The following is a 17263-nucleotide window of genomic DNA, read 5'->3' as shown; positions in this document are numbered from 1 at the left end:
TCATGTCGGGCGCCGGAGGAGGGAAGAACTACGACTCCCGAAGAGAAGTGCAGCCCGCCGCCGCCAGGCTGCAGGAAGCTAGGCGGGGCAGCAGCGATCCTCACAACATCCGGGCCCCGGCGCTGGAGAGGCGCCGCGGCTGGTTGCTAAGGAGACGGGCTGCTCTTACCACTCTAAAGGATTCGCGGTTTCACCCCGAGAGCTACTCCCTGGATTAGGCGGATTAGTCGGTACATATTGATTTCAACCAGCGGATCACGTTCTCTTCGCTGCTTTAACTGGATGTAGTAAAAGGCCGCGTCCCCTGGATGCTCGCTGGTCTTCTTACCATCCGCTGCGGGGAAAGACTACGTTTGCCGAAAAAATAAGGAAGATACCGAGAATGACCGAGTATGACTGGGTGGGTTTGGGCAGAGGGCTGAATGTTTTTGACGGCTGGTACTCCTTGCTGTAAATTTGAGCATCGCCCCCCCCCCCCCGCCCCCGCAAAAAAAAAAAAAACACACCTTTTCAGGCAACCACTGGGCTATACAGATGTAATTGTGCATTGCATTGAGCCAGAATTGCCTCTGAAAATATAAAAATGATTGGGGATGGTATGCAACTCGTACCCCATTGCAAACTGTGCGGTGATGGCTGTAAATGAGAAAAACGTACCTTGTTAATTTTACATTCTTACACTGTGCCTTGTTCAAAAGAGATAGGACCAAAAAAAAGATATGTTGCCCTTGTGTTTACTGTTGGTGGAAGCAGTAGAAAGTTAAGGTTTAAGGTTAAAGTTAAGGTTTTGTCCCTCAATTGTGGCAAAAAAAAAAAAAAAAGATTAACAAGGGAGATGATGGGCCTGGGCAGAAAGAAAAAGGTACCCCAAAAATTGACTTTTGGAGGGTTTTTTTATTCGTTTGCTTTTGGTGTTGCTCTAGTTAACATCACTTGTGACACAACACCAAAAAAGAAAACACAAATTTTAATTTTACAATTACAGCTTCCATAAAGGGCATTTTCATTATCTCAATGACTTATTCTTATTTATCTTTTTTTAAATGTGCATGTGTTTATAATGAAGAACTTTGAAAAGTCACAGTGGCTTGACTTTCTGTAATTCCAGGGGAGACTGAAAAGTACATTAGTGAGAAAGCTAATATCTATCTATAGATTTTTATTCTTTTCAAGGCAATTTCACAGTGTAATTTTAAGACAATTTTAGAAAAATCATTTACAATTTTAATTAACCTTTTTATCCTTAAGTAATATTTGCTGTGTAACCTGGCAGAGCATTTAAAATAATCCTTTTGTTATTCTTTGTATGAGGCTGTATGTTTTTAATTGTATCTAGTTTGAACTCTATATTTTAAGAATATCAGATTTGAAGAGGGTGAAACCCAAATAAGAAAACTACAGTGAGGCCATGAATAAAGTAAAAGCCATGAATTTTTTTTTTTTTTTTTTTTAAGATTATTTATTTAGTTCTGAGAAAGAGACAGCAGGGAATGGGCAGAGAGAGAGAGAGAGGAAGAGAAAGAATCCCAAGCAGGCTCCACACTGTCAGCGCAGAGCCTGACTTGGGGCTTGATCTCACAAATGTGATCATGACCTGAGCAGAGATCAAGAGTCAGTTGCTTAGACTGATTAGGAGTGAGAGGTCAAGAGTCAGACTGAGCCACCCAGGCACCCCTTGAATATTTTGTTTCTAAGTCTATAAACATTTGTTAATTATCCTGGAAGTCTAAAAAGATTTAGGTAGACAGTTAACATTTCCACATTGTGTGGTACAAATTATGCCAACAAAGTTTGTCTTCTAGTTTGACTGGATTTGGTTTTCTGTATTATATTTTGGGCCAATGATCAGAATTTAGTAGCAGGTGATTTGATGAAAGAGTACTCTGTGACTGAGGTTGCTATGGGCAACCTGACTGGGTGTCCATAAAGTATATTAGGTTTCCTACAAGTTACAGGGCAGCCGCCTTCCAACTAAGAAGCTTTTCCTGTGCTCCAGAAACCTACACACTTTTTTAAAAAATGTTTTTAAATTCATTTACTTATTTTAAGAGAGAGCAAGCATGAGCAGAGGAGGGGAAGAGAGGAGAGAGAGAATCCCAAGCAGGCTCCACACAGTCAGCATAGTGCTCGCCTTGGGGCTCGAACCCATGAACCAGGAGATCATGACCTGAGCTGAAATCAAGAGTCAGAGGTTTAACCAAGTGAGCCACCCAGGCACCCCCAGAAACCTACACATTTTGAGAAAAGCTGACCTGTTGAGATACCATAGGATTCTGGTGACTTGCTATTATCCAGTCTACTGTGATATTTTTAAAAAACACTAATAGGCAGTGTCACAAAGAATAAGTAGCAAGATCTGATGAGGTCTACTTCTAGGTTTGCCAGCTTCCTACAAGATTATGAATATACTGGGGCACCTGGGTGGCCTAGTCAGTTGAGCATCCGACTCTGACTCTTGATTTCAGCTCAGGTCATGATCTTATGGTTCATGAGATCCAGCCCCTCATGGGGCTCTGTGCTGACAGAGTGGAGCCTGCTTGGGATTCTCCCTCTCTCTGCCCCTCTCCTGGGATTCTCTCTCTTTCTCAAAAAAAATTATGAATATGAAGTATTAGTAAACTGTACTATACAGTTTATATACACTATACAGAAATGCAGAGTCTCTGCCCTACCCCAGACCTGAGTTAGAATCTACTGTTTAACCAGATTCCTGTCTATTTCATATGTACATAAAAGTTAAGAGAAGGACTGTACAATGTAGTGTTATTAACCTGTAAACTTTAGAACTGATTTCTGGAACATCATCCATATGCACTGAGGTATATCTGAAAGAAATGATAAAAACTGATTCCATTTATATCACTTCAATTGTATTTCATTTTGTCTCCATAACCACAGGAACTATGGCAATTTTGTTTTGTTTTTTATTAATTTATAGATGATACATAAACAATCTCCTATTTAACACAACCTTTAAAAATCAGAGTTACAGGGGCGCCTGGGTGGCGCAGTCGGTTAAGCGTCCCACTTCAGCCAGGTCACGATCTCGCGGTCCGTGAGTTCGAGCCCCGCATCAGGCTCTGGGCTGATGGCTCAGAGCCTGGAGCCTGTTTCCGATTCTGTGTCTCCCTCTCTCTCTGCCCCTCCCCCGTTCATGCTCTGTCTCTCTCTGTCCCAAAAATAAATAAACGTTGAAAAAAAAAATTAAAAAAAAAAAAAAAAATCAGAGTTACAGTACCCTGTCAACTACCATGAAGTTATTTAGATATAATAATGTAACTTCCTATCTGGAAGGATTTAGATCTTACATGTTCCAGAAGCTGCCAAATATTTTTATTTTTATATTTTTAAACTACCAAAATTTTTTGCCTATTTAGATACCACAGAACATACTTATTAACTTATTATAACTTATTAACTTGTCACAAATAAAGGGCCTTATCATGAGTAAATATGCATATCCCTTTATGCTTTTTGAATAACAAAATCACTTAGATCTGTTAAAAAGAAAACCTGGGGCCAAGGTGGAATCACTTGCCCCCAGGATAGCAAACCAAGACTTAATTGCAGTTTAAGCCATTCCATAAGAGGAATTTAAAACCAATCAATCTGGAATTTTATAGTCAGCACCAATCAGGTGATCTGTCACCTTGGCTCACCCTCTCCCTCCCCCAAAGGAAAATGAGGTAATCTGCATGATAAAACCCTCTGTCCTTTCCCCTAAAGGAAGGTGACCTTGCCTGAAACAATCTTTTCTTTTGCTAGTAACTTATCCTTCCTATGAAAACCTTCCATTTTGTACCACTCCTCAGAGCTACCCACCACTTACTCGATGGGATGCTACCTGATTCATGAATTGCTTAATAAAGCCAATTAGATCTTCAAATTTACTTTGTTAAATTTTGTTTTTTAACAGTTGCTATTGCTACATTTGGAGGGTCCTGATATCTGAGTCCTCAGATTAGAAAACAACCATCTAATCCAGCTCCTTCATTTTATATTTATAGACAAGGAACTTGAATCCTTGTAAAATAATTTCATCAGTCATCTACCTATTAGTGCTAATATCAGAACACAGAACTGGTGACGCCTAAGAGGTGCTCTTTACAACTCTTGAAGCAAAAGGTACACAAGTAGCAAGTTTCCCAACTAGTCTGTTGGGAAATAAACCATGCAGGTATGATTATGGCCCTCTCTCTACCCACATCCTTTGCCTATCTCCCAGAGGCCTCTTTAACTCCTCACTATGGCTTAGCCACAACTTTCATAACATCATCTAGGGATCAGCAGCTTAAGCATCTCCTGGGACTTTGTTAGAAATGCAGAATCTTTGCCCTACCCCAGACATGAGTCAGAATCTACTGTTTAACTAGATTCCTGTGTATTTCATATGTACGTAAAAGTAAGAGAAGGACTGTACAAGAGAACACTACTATGGATAAAGGACTTCTAGTTTCAGATAACTTCTCCATGTTATTAGTAGGTAGTAAAGCACTACTAAGATTTTGTTCCTGATGAGACAAGTTAAGAAAGAAGCAGGCCTTAAAGGTGGCTGGGTCAGTAGTAGCTGGAGGTTCCAATGAGATAAATATTCATAAAATAACGGTCTAATTCCCAAGAACTGAGCAATGAAGTTTTCTGAGGCCAAATATTAAAGTCTTTCAGCTCAAGATACCAAGACAATAGAACAATAACCAAACACTTCAGACCTTTGTCAATTACAGTATCGGTCTTTAAAAAAGTGAATAGTTAACCTGGAGAACTTAAGAAGAAAAAAAAGACCAGCAATTTCATTTCTAACACCTATGTTTGCAACAGGGAAATTTACAGTAAGAAAAAGGCTTTTCCCTTTATTCAAATACAGCAGCAAAACAAGTGCTCTTGGATTGGATTTTCAGGAAGATCCAAGAGTTCTCAAAATTATTTAAAGAAGCTCTTCTGAAAAGTTACTTTGCCTTATGAATGTCATTAAAACAGGCACAGCATGAGAACATAGTATACTACTTTGTGATACTACCTCATTTTATAAACCATAAATTTACAAACTTTACAAGTTCTATGGGATAAATGGAGTCATTAGATGATAATTAAAAGAACAAATAATCCAGGCTCTCTTATTTTACAAGCAGGAAACTGAAGCATAGAGAATCAGACTTACCCAGGTTCTCAACGTTCCTGGCAAGTCCAGGAGGCCAGACCCAGCATTCCAGTGCTCTTTTCACTAAACTTGATTCAGATTTTTAAATCCCTTATTCACAGAAAAATACTTCCAAAAAGTTTATTAAGGGCTCTCTTCAAGTAGAACATTAATAGTTGACTGAAAAGTTGATTGAATATGATTTATAGTACTGTTACATAAAAAGGTAGCTTTTAAGGATGTTATTATGAGGAAAAGATTTTAACTCAGGTTAATTTCAACTTGTAGCGCCTTTTTATTTTTCAAAGATTATAACCAGTCACAAGTACATCTATTTTTTTAATGTTTATTTATTTTGACGATCACTTCACATAATTAAGGTTATTTTTGTGGCAAAAACATTTAAAATCTCTCTTACCAATTTTCAAGTATATAATATAGTAATGTTAACTATACTCACCATTCTGTAATTAGATCCCCTGAACTTATCCCTCTTATAACTGGAAGTTTGTACTCTTTGACCAATATCTCTCCATTTTCCTCCATCACCCATCCCCTGGCAATCACTATTCTGTTTCAATCAGTTTGACCTTTTTATTTTTAAAAAAATTTTTAAGGTTTATTTTTGAGAGAGAGATAGCAAGCAGGGGAGGGGAGAGGAGGAGACAGAATCCCAAGCAGGCTCCATGCGGTCAGCACAGACTCCAATGTGAGGCTTGAACTCATGAACCATGAGTTCACAACCTGAGCCCAAGTCAGCCCTCAACCAACTTAGCCACCCAGGCACCCCTCAATGAGTTTGACTTTTCTAAACTTTTAGATTAATATATATGTGAGAATCTAGTATTATCTGACTTAGTTCATTTAGCATAATGGCTTCCACGTTGTCCGAAATGGCAGGATTCCGAATCCTTCCTTTCAATGGCTGATTAATATTCATGTGTGTATGTATAGTATACTACATCTTTAGCCATTCTTGCATTAATGGGACACTTAAGATTGTTCCCATTTCTTGGCTATTGTGAATAGTGCTGCAATGACCATGGGAGTGCAAATGATCTCCTCAAGATAGTGCTTTCACTTCTTTTGGATATATAACCAGAACTGGGATTGCCGGATCACATGTTAATTCAATTTTTAATTTTTTGAGGAACCTCCATACTATTTTCTATACTGGCTACACCAATTTACATTCTCACCAATAGTGCACAAGGGTTCCCTATTCTTCACATCCTCTCCAATATTGTCCAATATTTTTGACACTAGCCATTCTAACAGTGAGGTGATATCTCATTGTGGTTTTAATTTGCATTTCTTTGATGATTAATGATGTTGAACACCTCTTCAAGTACCTGGTGGCCATCTGTGTGTTTTATGTGTGAAAAATGTCTATTCAGGTCATCTTCTCATTTTTTAATCAGATTCTCTTTTGCTATTGAGTTGTATGAGTTCCTTGTATATTTTGGATATTAACCCCTTATCAATATGGTTTGCAAATATTTTCTCCAATTCCGTAGGTTGTCTGTTCATTCTGTTGCTTCTTTTGCTCTGCAGAAGCTTCTTAGTTTGATGCATTGTCATCTGTTAGTTTTGCTTTTGTTGCTTATGCTTTTGACGTCATATCTAAAAACTCTGCCAAGACCTAAATCAGAGCTTTTCCCCTGCGTTCTTTTCTGGGAGCTTTATGCTTTTAGGTCTTACATTTAAGTCTTTCATTCATTTTGAGTTAATTTTTATGAGTGGTATAAGACACTATTGTGTTAAGTTTAATTTTGGTGGGTTTTTTTCCCCCAAAATTTTATAATTGACAATAATTTTATATCTTTATATTTTAGGACAAGAAAAGTGCTTCAGCTTCAAATTCAGACACAGAAATGAAACCTGAACAACTTCCCCCTTGTGTGAACCCTGGAAATCCTGTGTTTTCATGTATGTTGGACCCAAAGACACTCCATACAGCTACCTCACTATCAAAACCTAAGATGATTATGTACAAAACGAGTTCAAGTAATTATGGTGAATTTTTACCTATGCCACAGTTTTTTCCCTGCAATTATAGTCCAAAGGAACAAGTATTTTCAAGCCATATCAGAGCTACTGGGTTTTATCAAAATAATACTCTAAACACTGCACCTGACAGAACCAGAACCCTTGATTTTCCTAATTTTCAACACACTCTATGAAAATATATTCCTGTGTATATTTAAAAGAAAATATACTCAGGAAAAGTAAGTTCTAAATCTAAGGCTAGAATACCAAATTTGGACTAGAAAAGCATTTGAATTAGTTAAAACTTTTAAGAAATAAAGCATTTGAACTGATAACTGAATGACAGTGACTTCTTCTTAAATTAAAATGTGTTCAAAATAGAATAAAAGGTGGATGCGTTTTAGTACAAAATAGAATAAAAAGTAGACACATTTAGTACATTATTTACTACATATTCTCCAAACGTTTCAAAAGGCTTTAAGGATCTCACGTGTCCACTGAATATATTTAACAAGACAAAGGAACACAGGAGCACTAAGAAAAAAAATTGAATTAAGGAAGACTGACCAGTAATTTCCCAGTTTTCTGTTATTTCAACTAATGGCTTAGAACCTGGGGGAATGTTAGTTTCCACTGCTCGGCGGGTAGAAGAGAGGACCTGCTATTCATTCATTCATTTGGCAGGTATTTATAGAACACTTGCTAATGACAGTCACTAATGCAAATGGAACACAGAAATAAAAGACAGTACCTTTATTGTTTCAATGAGTAATATTTTAGGGGAATGAGATTAGCAAATCAATAAAATGTGATAATTTATGTAAATTATGCAAAAGGTCTTTCAGACACAGTGAAAGAATTGCTCAAATTGAGACCAAGGACATCAGGAGAAGCATCCTGGAAAAGGTAAAACCAAATCAAAGGAAAGATCAGTAGAGGAAGAAGAAGCAATACGTAGAAGTACAAAGATGTAAGAGATGCAGTACTTTTTTATAAACGCAAATAATTTGATATATCCTTAACACAGTGTAAGCAGTGGTGGATGACAGACTATTCTTTAAACTATGTAATTCCACTGTATACAGAGATTTATTTATTTCAGCTGCCATCTGTTGAAACCACACTTGAGTCTGAGTACCTTTAATGAAAAAAATCACGGCTCTTATTTTTCCCTATTAGTGTCAGATTCAGGATATTAACATCAATTAAAAAATAATCTTGAGTTGCTAGGGGATCAGAAATTTGTATCTTCTATTTATAAAAAAATGGTTTGATGTGAGAAAATAGTTCAAACTCTGCCTCATAAGATTTTTCCAAACACCTCAAAACTTATTTGATAATGACATAAAAAGAAAAATTAGTTTTGTTCACCTCCTCTAAAACACCAAAAATCAGGGCATTGCACAAGATATTGAGGTGAATACTGCAAATTAAAAAAAAACTTGAGTTTAGTTGCCTTTTCTCCACAAAATCTATACAACCTATTTTCCCCCTTCACTGTAGGTACTCAATTTGTGGCAAGTGAAGTCAATTTTTTAAAATAGAATCTATATATTAACCTAAAGATTCTTACTATAGCAGGTGGTTAGGCCCTTTTTTGTTTGTTGCTAAAATTCTCAGGTAGGATGAGTATCTCAGAATCAAGCACATTGTCTGGAATAGCCACTATATAGTCATTTAGTGCCTGTTAAAGTCCAGGGATTTTCTAGGCACTAAGAGCATGTCCTCATGGAGTTTAGATTCTGGTAAATTCCGGTAGGGAAAAAGAGACCAAAAAACATATGTATAGAGGGATGCCTGGGTGGCTCAGTAGGTTAAGTGGCCGACTCTTGATTTCGGCTCAGGTCATGATCTAACGGTTCGTGAGTTTGAGCCCCATGTTGGACTCTGTGTTGACAGTGTGGAGCCTGCCTGGGATTCGTTCTTTCTCTCTCAGAATAAGTAAATACTCTCAAAAAAAAGTATAGATATATATGTGTGTAAGTACATATATATATATAGGCATATATTTACATTTACATACATGTATAAATGTACATATATAAATGATGTATACATAGTTACACGTAAATATTTATGTATGCCTATAAATATATATAAAATATGCCAAGTGATAAATGTTATGGGGAAAAAAATAAAATAGGGTTGGGGGAAAGGGAGTGCTTAAGCAAGGAGTTATTTTTGGTAGACTGGTCTGGGAAGGTCTCTGTTAAGTTGATGTCTGACCAAACCCCTGAAGGAAGTGAAGAGAATCTCTGGGGAAAGTAGAGCTGTTGTGAGACAACTGAACATGTAGTCTGGAGTTCAAGGGAGAAGCCCATGTTGAATATAATCAATTTGAACAACATCCACACGAAGATATTATTTAAAATCATGAGGCCAGATAAGACTATAAAGTATTCATAGAAAAGAGACCAAAGGACTAAACTCTAGGGAACTCCAACATTTAGAAATCATGGGAATGAATATAAATAAACAAATGAGATCAAGAAGTGATTAGTGAAAGAGGAAGAAATTAGCAAACTGATGCCCAAAAGCCAAGTAAAGAATTTGTTTCAAGAGGCCAGCTGTGTGAAATTATCTTGAGAGGTAACACATGGATTGAGATCTGAAGGTACAAATAGGCAATGCAGAGAACATTAGTCACCTCAAGGAGAAGTGTTTTAGTGAGGTCACAGAAAGGAAAACTTTAATGGAATAGGTTTAAGAAAAAATGGAAGTGGTACTTTTTAGTTTTGCTGTACACTGAACAGAGAAATAGACTGGAAGCCGGAAGTAGACATATGGGGCCAAAGGTTATTTTTTAAAAGATAGGATAATATAGCCTATTTGTATTCTGATGAGATCACTTTTTGTGAACTACTGACCTGCACTAATCAGCTCTAAAGATAAAATGTAGTTGAAGACAACTACAGAGTAATGTTTCTTTAATACAGACTAAAAAAACTAAACTGTATAAAATCAAAAGCATGGATAGACAATATACAGAATTATTCACCAGCTTATAGTATATTTAGAATCTGGATACAAACAACTTAAAAGAAGCTTTAGAGTTTGGACTGTGAAATTCACCACTTTGTGAGATATACAACATAAAGCAATACATTTTTGGAATATGCTAAAATGTAAGTAAGTAAACAAATACACAAATTTGTAACTTACTTTACAAATAAGTAAACAAACACAGACGAGTTTGTAATTTTTCCAAAAAGAAGGATTTCATTTCAGAAAACAGTTTGAACAACTCATTCTTGTAGAAAATATTTAAACACATTAGGTAAAAAATTCAGAGGGGCCCGTGCGTGGCTAAGTAGGTTAAGCATTGGACTCTTGATTTTGGCTCCAGTCATGGTCTCGTGGTTGTGAGATGAACCCCACATCAGGCTCTGTGCTGAGCAGGAAGCCTGCTTGGGATTCTCTCTCTCCCTCTCTCTCTGCCCCTCCCTGGCTCTGAAAAAACAAAAACAAAAACTCATATACTTTAGGCAAACTTTCCTACCTTTATATGATTATCAGAATTGTTGACATTTCACTTCCATTTCTTGACTCATCATTACTGCAAATACAGCAAGAGCTCTCAGCTTCAAATAAAACGAAGTTTATCTTCCCAAAGTAATATTTTATCAGTGAGTTCACGTCTGCCTCTCTTTTAGCTACAAACTAAAAGACTATCAGAAATCTAGTTTACCCCATCAAAAATCTAATATATATATTTGAACAAATAAGTTGGTTTTTACCATGTATAATAGCTAAAAATTATTGAGTTTACTATTTCTATTATTGTACTGTTTTTTTTTTTGTTTACTGTTAAACAAAAAAACATGTTTATTAGGTCATAAAAAGGATAAAACGAAGTATAAATACTGTCAAAAGTAGTTCCTTAAAGAGACTATTTTAAGATGGCCATAGGGTCATCATATGCCTTTAAAACATTTTAGAAAAAAAATAAATTAAAAAATAAAACATTTTGGAAAGGGGAATTACATTTCAAAAACTATGGGTAATGACAAAGAGAAGATGCTGGTAATGTGGTCATTATCTGAAGCATAAACCTGGTTTTATTGGAGAGTTAGTTACAGTGAGGTATGCCTTAGGGTTTATAAACAAACCTTATAGGAAAGAGGAAGCCTGTTGTGTACAATTGGATGCATGATGCCATGAAACATTCTATTCAAACTAATTCTCCTTGTTCTGATTCTATGTGTTAAAAAACAGAATTCAACTGAGTGAACTTGAAAAATTTAACTGGCTTTATTTAACAGTCAGGCAGGCAGCATCCCATCTAGCCAGCAGAAAAGTGCTCTGAGAGGCTAAACAAAATGGAAGATGTTTATAGGCAGAAACAGGGTGGGGCAAAGAAGCTATTAACAAAAAAAAAAAAAAAAAAAAAAAGAAGGGGGAGGGGGAGGAGGAGGAGGAGAAGAAGAAGAAGGATTGTTTCAGGTTTCAGGCAAGGTCACCTTCCTTTGGGGGAAGCATGGGGTTCTAGCAAGCAATTTACCTCGCTAGTGCTGATCAGAAAATTCCAGATTGACTGGTTAAAGTTCAGATTCTTGCAATTATATCCTGATTTGCAGCAATGGGGGCAAGTGACTCCATTTTTATTTTACTTTTTTAATTATTTTTTTATCATTTTTAAAATTCCAGAATAATTAACATACACTGTTATATTAGTTTCAGGCATACAATATAGTGATTCAACAATTCTACACATTATTCAGTGCTCATCACGATAAGGGTACTCTTAATTCCCTTCACCTATTTCAGCCATTCCCTCCCCTCTGGCAAACACCAGTTCTCTATATTTAAGAGACTTTTTTTTTTTTTTTGTCTCTTTTCCCTTTGTTCATTTGTTTTGTTTCTTAAATTCTACATAGGAATGAATTCATGTGGTATTTGTCTTTCTTATACTGACTTATTTCACTTAGCATTATACCCTCTAGATCCATCCATGTTGTTGCAAATGGCAGAATTTCATTTGTTTTATGGGTAACATTCCATTGTAGATACATACCATACCTTCTTTATCCATTCATCTATCAGTGCATACTTGGGTTGCTTCCACATTCCAGTTAATGTAAATAATGCTGCAATAAACATAGGGGTACATATATCCTTTCAAATTCTTATTTTCATTTTCTTTGGGTAAATAGTAGCAGAATTACTGGGTCATATGGTAATTGTTTTTCATTTTTCAAGTAACCTCCACCCATTTTCCACAGTGGCTGCACCAGTTTGAATTCCCACCAACAGTGCCCAAGGGTTCCTTTTCTCCATGCCTCACCGACACTTGTTACTTCTTGTCTTTTTGATACTATTCATTCTGTCAGGTGTAAGGTGATATCTCATTGTGATTTTGATTTGCATTTCCCTGACAATGAGTGATGTTAAGCATCTTTTCGTGTGTCTTTGGAGTAATGTCTGTTCATATCTTCTGCCTATTTTTAATCAGATTGGTTTTTTGTTTTGTTTTGTTTTTTTGTGTTGTGTAAGTTCTTTATATACTTTGGGTATTAACCCCTTATTGAATATATTATTTGCAAATATCTTCTCCAATTTGGTGTCTTTTTGTTTTGTTGATTGTTTCCTTTGCTATTCAAAGCTTTTTATTTTCATGTAGTCCCAATAGTTTATTTTTGCTTTTGCTTCCTTTGCCTTAGGAAACATATCTAGAAAAATGTCAGAGAAATTACTGCCTGTGCTCTCTTCTAGGACTTTAGGTGTCATATTTAGGTCTTTAGTCCATTTTGAGTTTATTATTGTCTATGGTGTAAGAAAATGGTCCAGTTTTCCCAAAACCATTTGTTAAACACCCTTTCTTTTTCCCACTGCATATTCTTGCCTCCCTGGTGTAGCTTTATTAACCATGTAAGTGTGTGTTTATTTCTAGGCTTTCTATTCTGTTCCATTGATCTATATGTCTGTTTTGGTGCCAGTACCATACTGTTTTGATTAATACAACTTTGTAGTATATCTTGAAATCTGGGATTGTGATACCTCCAGTTATGTTCTTCTTTTCCAGATTACTTTGGCTCTTCAGGATCTTTCGTGGTTCCATAAAAATTTTAGGATTTTTTATTCTAGTTCTGTGAAAAATGCTCCTGGTATTTGATTGGGATTGCATTAAATCTGTAGATTGCTTTGGGTAGAATGGACATTCTAACAATATTTGTTCTTCCAATCCATGAGCATAGAATATCTTTCCATTTGTGTCATCTTCAATTTCTTTCATCAATGTTTTATAGTTTTCAGAGTACAAGTTTTCCCCTCTTTGGTTAGGTTTATCCCTAGGTTTTATTATTTTTGGTGCAATTGTACATGGGATTTTCTTAATTTCTCTTTCTGCTACTTCATTATTAGTGTACAGAAATGCAACAGGTTTCTGTATATTGATTTTGTATCCTGCAGCTTTCCTGATTCATTTCTCAGTTCTGAAGATTTTTGGTGGAGTCTTTAGGGTTTTCTATATATATAGTATCATGTCATCTACAACTAGTGAAAGTTTTACCTCTCCTTACCAATTCCAATGCCTTTCATTTCTTTTTCTTGTCTAATTGCTGTGGCTAAAACTTCCAGTACTATGTTCAATGAAAATGTTGAGAGTGGAAATCCTGTCTTGTTCCTGCCCTTGGGGGAAAAGCTCTGTTTTTCCTCATTGAGGATGATGTTAGCAGTGAGTTTTTCATAGATAGCCTTTATTATGTGGATGTCTATTCCCTCTAACCCTACTTTGTTGAGGGTTTTTATTATGAATGGATATTGTACCTTGTCAAATGTTTTTCTGCATCTATTAAAATAATATTTTTTTATCCTTTGTCTTATTTTTTAATGTTTATTTTGAGAGAGTGTGCACACACATGAGCAGGAGAGGGGCAGAGAGAGAGAGAGAGAGAGAGGGAGAATTCCATGCAGGCTCCCCACTCAGCATGGAGCCTGATACGGGGCTTGATCTCACAACCATGAGATCATGACCTGAGCCCAGATCAAGAGTCTTAAGCTTAACTGACTGAGCCACCCAGGCAACCCTATCCTTTTTCTTATTGATGTCATGTATCAAGTTGATTGATTTGTGAACATTCAGCCACCCTTATATCCCAAGAATAAATCCCACTTGATTGTGGTGAATTTTTTAATGTATTGTTGGATTTGGTTTGCTAATAATTTGTTGAGGATTATATGTATCTATGTTCATCAGAGATATTGGCCTATAGTTCTCTCTTTTTTTTTGTAGTGACTCTATCTGGTTTTGGTGTCAGGGTAATGCTGGCCTCATAGAAAGCTTTCCTTCCTCTTCCATTTTTTGGAATAGTTTGAAAAGAATAGGTATTAACCCTTCTTTAAATGTTTGGTAGAATTCACTTGTGAAGCCACAAGTGACTCCATTTTGGACCTGTTTCTTTTAACATGTTTACCAAGCAATTTTATGATGTGATTTACTATATACATCTGTTTATAAGGAAAGGTGAATTGTCATATAACCTATCATCCCCATGCAGATGCTCAATTTCTAATTATGAATTAATAAGTAGGCAGTCTGTTTTGCTGGGTTAATAATTAATAAGTAGGCAGTCTGTTTTTCCCAGGCAGTCTCCTGAGCTGGGTTAATGTGAATCTGATACTCAGAGATGGGTCAGCTATTGATAGGTCTTTGAGAGTGAGACTGAGCCAGATCAGATCAATACGATAATGAAATACTCCTGTTGTCAGTCTTTTTGGGAGATCACCTACTAACCCTTTCCCCAGACAGTATGTGCAAAAATCTTTTGTCCTTATTTGCCACATGGATGAGTTCACTGGAAAGTACTTGGCTTGCTGGTGACAAGTGGTCTCTCCTTCACCAAACTCTAAACAGGTTCCTTTAGCCACTTTCCAACTGGGCCTCATCCTTGGGCCTTGTCAAGTTCAGCTGTTAGCAAGAATAATGCTAAGTTGGGTTAGCCAGAATCCCCACCATTAATTTCAATCACTGTCAATATTTGACCAAATTCCTCATCCCTCATCATCCCCAGGTAATGCCCAATCAACCTGGCCTGCCTTCAGCAAGAATCCTGTTAGATTAACATAGCAAGAATCTCTCTACCCCTGATGTTTCCTCTTAGTGATTTTCTATCCACTGACAATTCCAACCCCCACCCCCAACTTGTTCCTTAGCTATTAATCACCACTTGTCCATTGCCCATGCTTTATTATGAAAAGACCCCAATTCTACACTGAGATCTCTTTTCTTATCCTGTAATAGTTCCCAAGTGAAATCTGTTTTTACTGCTCTAACTACTGTCCAGCTCTGGTTTTCTTTGACTCTGGAAAACTGGACAAGATATGTTTATACAAACATATGTGTTTACTTTCTACTTAACTATTAGATAGCACCTATCTATTAGGAATAATATTTTTACTTCTGTCAGTAAAGAGCTAAAATGCATTAAAAAAAATTATACCAAACCTGGTCTGGGACAAACCACTTTTGCTTAATGTAATTCACAAACCTCTTTCTGGGAAGAAAGAGATGAACTTTCCTCATAAAATGCTTAAGCACTTTAATGACATAAAAACAGGTTTAATCAAACTAGTTACCCATCCACCCTGACTCTCAAGTGACTATCAAAGGGCAAGTGAGAGGTATATTAGAAAATATTTTTTAATTAAGTCTAACAATAACTATTTTCTATTCCTGTAAAGCATCCACTGCAAAAATGGGCTAAGTCTGATCTTTCCTTTGTAATCAATATTTTGATATAGTTTTGATATTTCTTCATAGCCAAATTTGTCAAAAAATCATCTTTAATTAACATGTATACTATGTATTTATGTGTATGGTAATCACATAGTAGTGGGAGATTAAAGATCCCTTCAGATGATTAAAGATCCCTTCAGTTTACATTTCTGTAACAGACACATTTAGTTTGTTATCCATTTGGTATCTTGAAATTAATTTCAATTAAATAATTGACATTATGAAAAAAATCAAAGGACTACTATTAGAATTTTTTTATCTTTTATTCACAGGCCTTAATTAGCACTATTATTTGGGAGTATGTTTTTATCATAAAAGAGATGGGAATATCATATCAATATTTCAACTCTGTCACTACTTCAATCTAAGACAAAAGTCCCTTGTAAACCATAGGAGATTGCTCAAAAGAGGTCAAGTATTTCGTAAATACAAACTCATCTGTTGCATTTAAACCAAGACTTTACTTAGAGGATAGGGTAAAAAATATTCACACATAACTAGTTAAGACTATCTCTTCTTCTATTCCTCCAAGGATAGATCTTTTGCCCTTAGGGCAGCTATTGGGCCCAGTCTTTTCGAGAGGGCAGGGGGAGAGGGGGAGAGGATGGTAATAGGAAGAGCCTGAAGCAGCACTAGGTTGGTTAACATATTTTGAACATCCAACTGGTATTTGACACACATGAAGACCCATCTTCATTTTGGTAACACTTATTTTTTAAAAATAAATTGACAAACCAGTGTTGATTATAAGCAAAAGCAATCCTTATTAGAAGCAAGTCTTATTAGAAGGTCTAATAACTGGACAAGGCTGCTATGTAAGTTATCAAAAGTTGCTTTATAAAAGTCTCAAGGTTGCTGAACTAACCTTATCTGTTCCCATTCAAAAAAAATATTGAGTTAAAAAAAAAAGAATGAAGCTGTCTTATGGTCCATTTGAATGATATCAGATGACCAAATGCTGTAAAAACTTACTCCTAAAAAATTGTTTGATTTTTCTAAAAATCCTCTAAATATAAACAGACAATTGAGATAACTACTATGTGCAAAAGGGAAGCTATACTGTTTTTGCTTAATGCTTGCATCATCACAGTGATACAACACAAGTGGTGGTGCAATCAAATGCCAGTATCATAATATTCTGTGTTAACATTTCACCCTTTGCTGTCTTTTTTTCTTTTTCCTATTGTACTTGAAGGTACTAGAAAACTTACCTTCATCAGACAGTATGAAATATGATCAAGGCTTTGGGGAACACTGCCTGTACCTGAAGTTGAAAACAAGGTTTCCCAAACAGTTGTTTTGCTAGATTGAACTGGTCTAACCTCCCACACTGGTGGTGGAGAAGTATGAAAGGGAAAAAAAAGGTTCTGTGCATTGAAAACTAAGTGAACATCAGTATTGAT

General features: G+C 36.1%; 2 protein-coding genes across 3 annotated transcripts in view; one reads left to right on the top strand and one right to left on the bottom strand.

The window, feature by feature from the left end:
• Positions 1-105: 105 nt before the first annotated feature.
• PIERCE2 (piercer of microtubule wall 2) lies at positions 106-7466 on the top strand. Its single transcript, XM_045449680.1, has 2 exons — positions 106-400; positions 6973-7466. The coding sequence occupies exons 1-2, from the start codon at positions 383-385 to the stop codon at positions 7318-7320; spliced, it is 366 nt and encodes a 121-aa protein (XP_045305636.1). The 5' UTR covers positions 106-382; the 3' UTR covers positions 7321-7466.
• A 3062-nt stretch (positions 7467-10528) lies between these two features.
• The window catches only part of DNAAF4 (dynein axonemal assembly factor 4), a 69201-nt gene continuing 62466 nt past the window's right edge, over positions 10529-17263 (bottom strand). The window contains exon 11 of one of the 2 annotated variants that reach the window (XM_045449666.1): positions 10529-10576. The gene's annotated coding sequence lies outside the window, so the exon portion shown is untranslated. Of the gene's footprint in view, positions 10577-12165; positions 12214-17263 lie in introns of those variants that run through there. The other variant, XM_045449665.1, reaches the window with a different exon arrangement.

This window comes from Leopardus geoffroyi, chromosome B3 (assembly GCF_018350155.1).
Source record: "Leopardus geoffroyi isolate Oge1 chromosome B3, O.geoffroyi_Oge1_pat1.0, whole genome shotgun sequence".
Classification (NCBI taxonomy): domain Eukaryota; kingdom Metazoa; phylum Chordata; class Mammalia; order Carnivora; family Felidae; genus Leopardus; species Leopardus geoffroyi.
The sequence above is the reverse complement of the archived record's forward strand: the minus strand, read 5'-3'. Positions and strand labels throughout refer to the sequence as shown.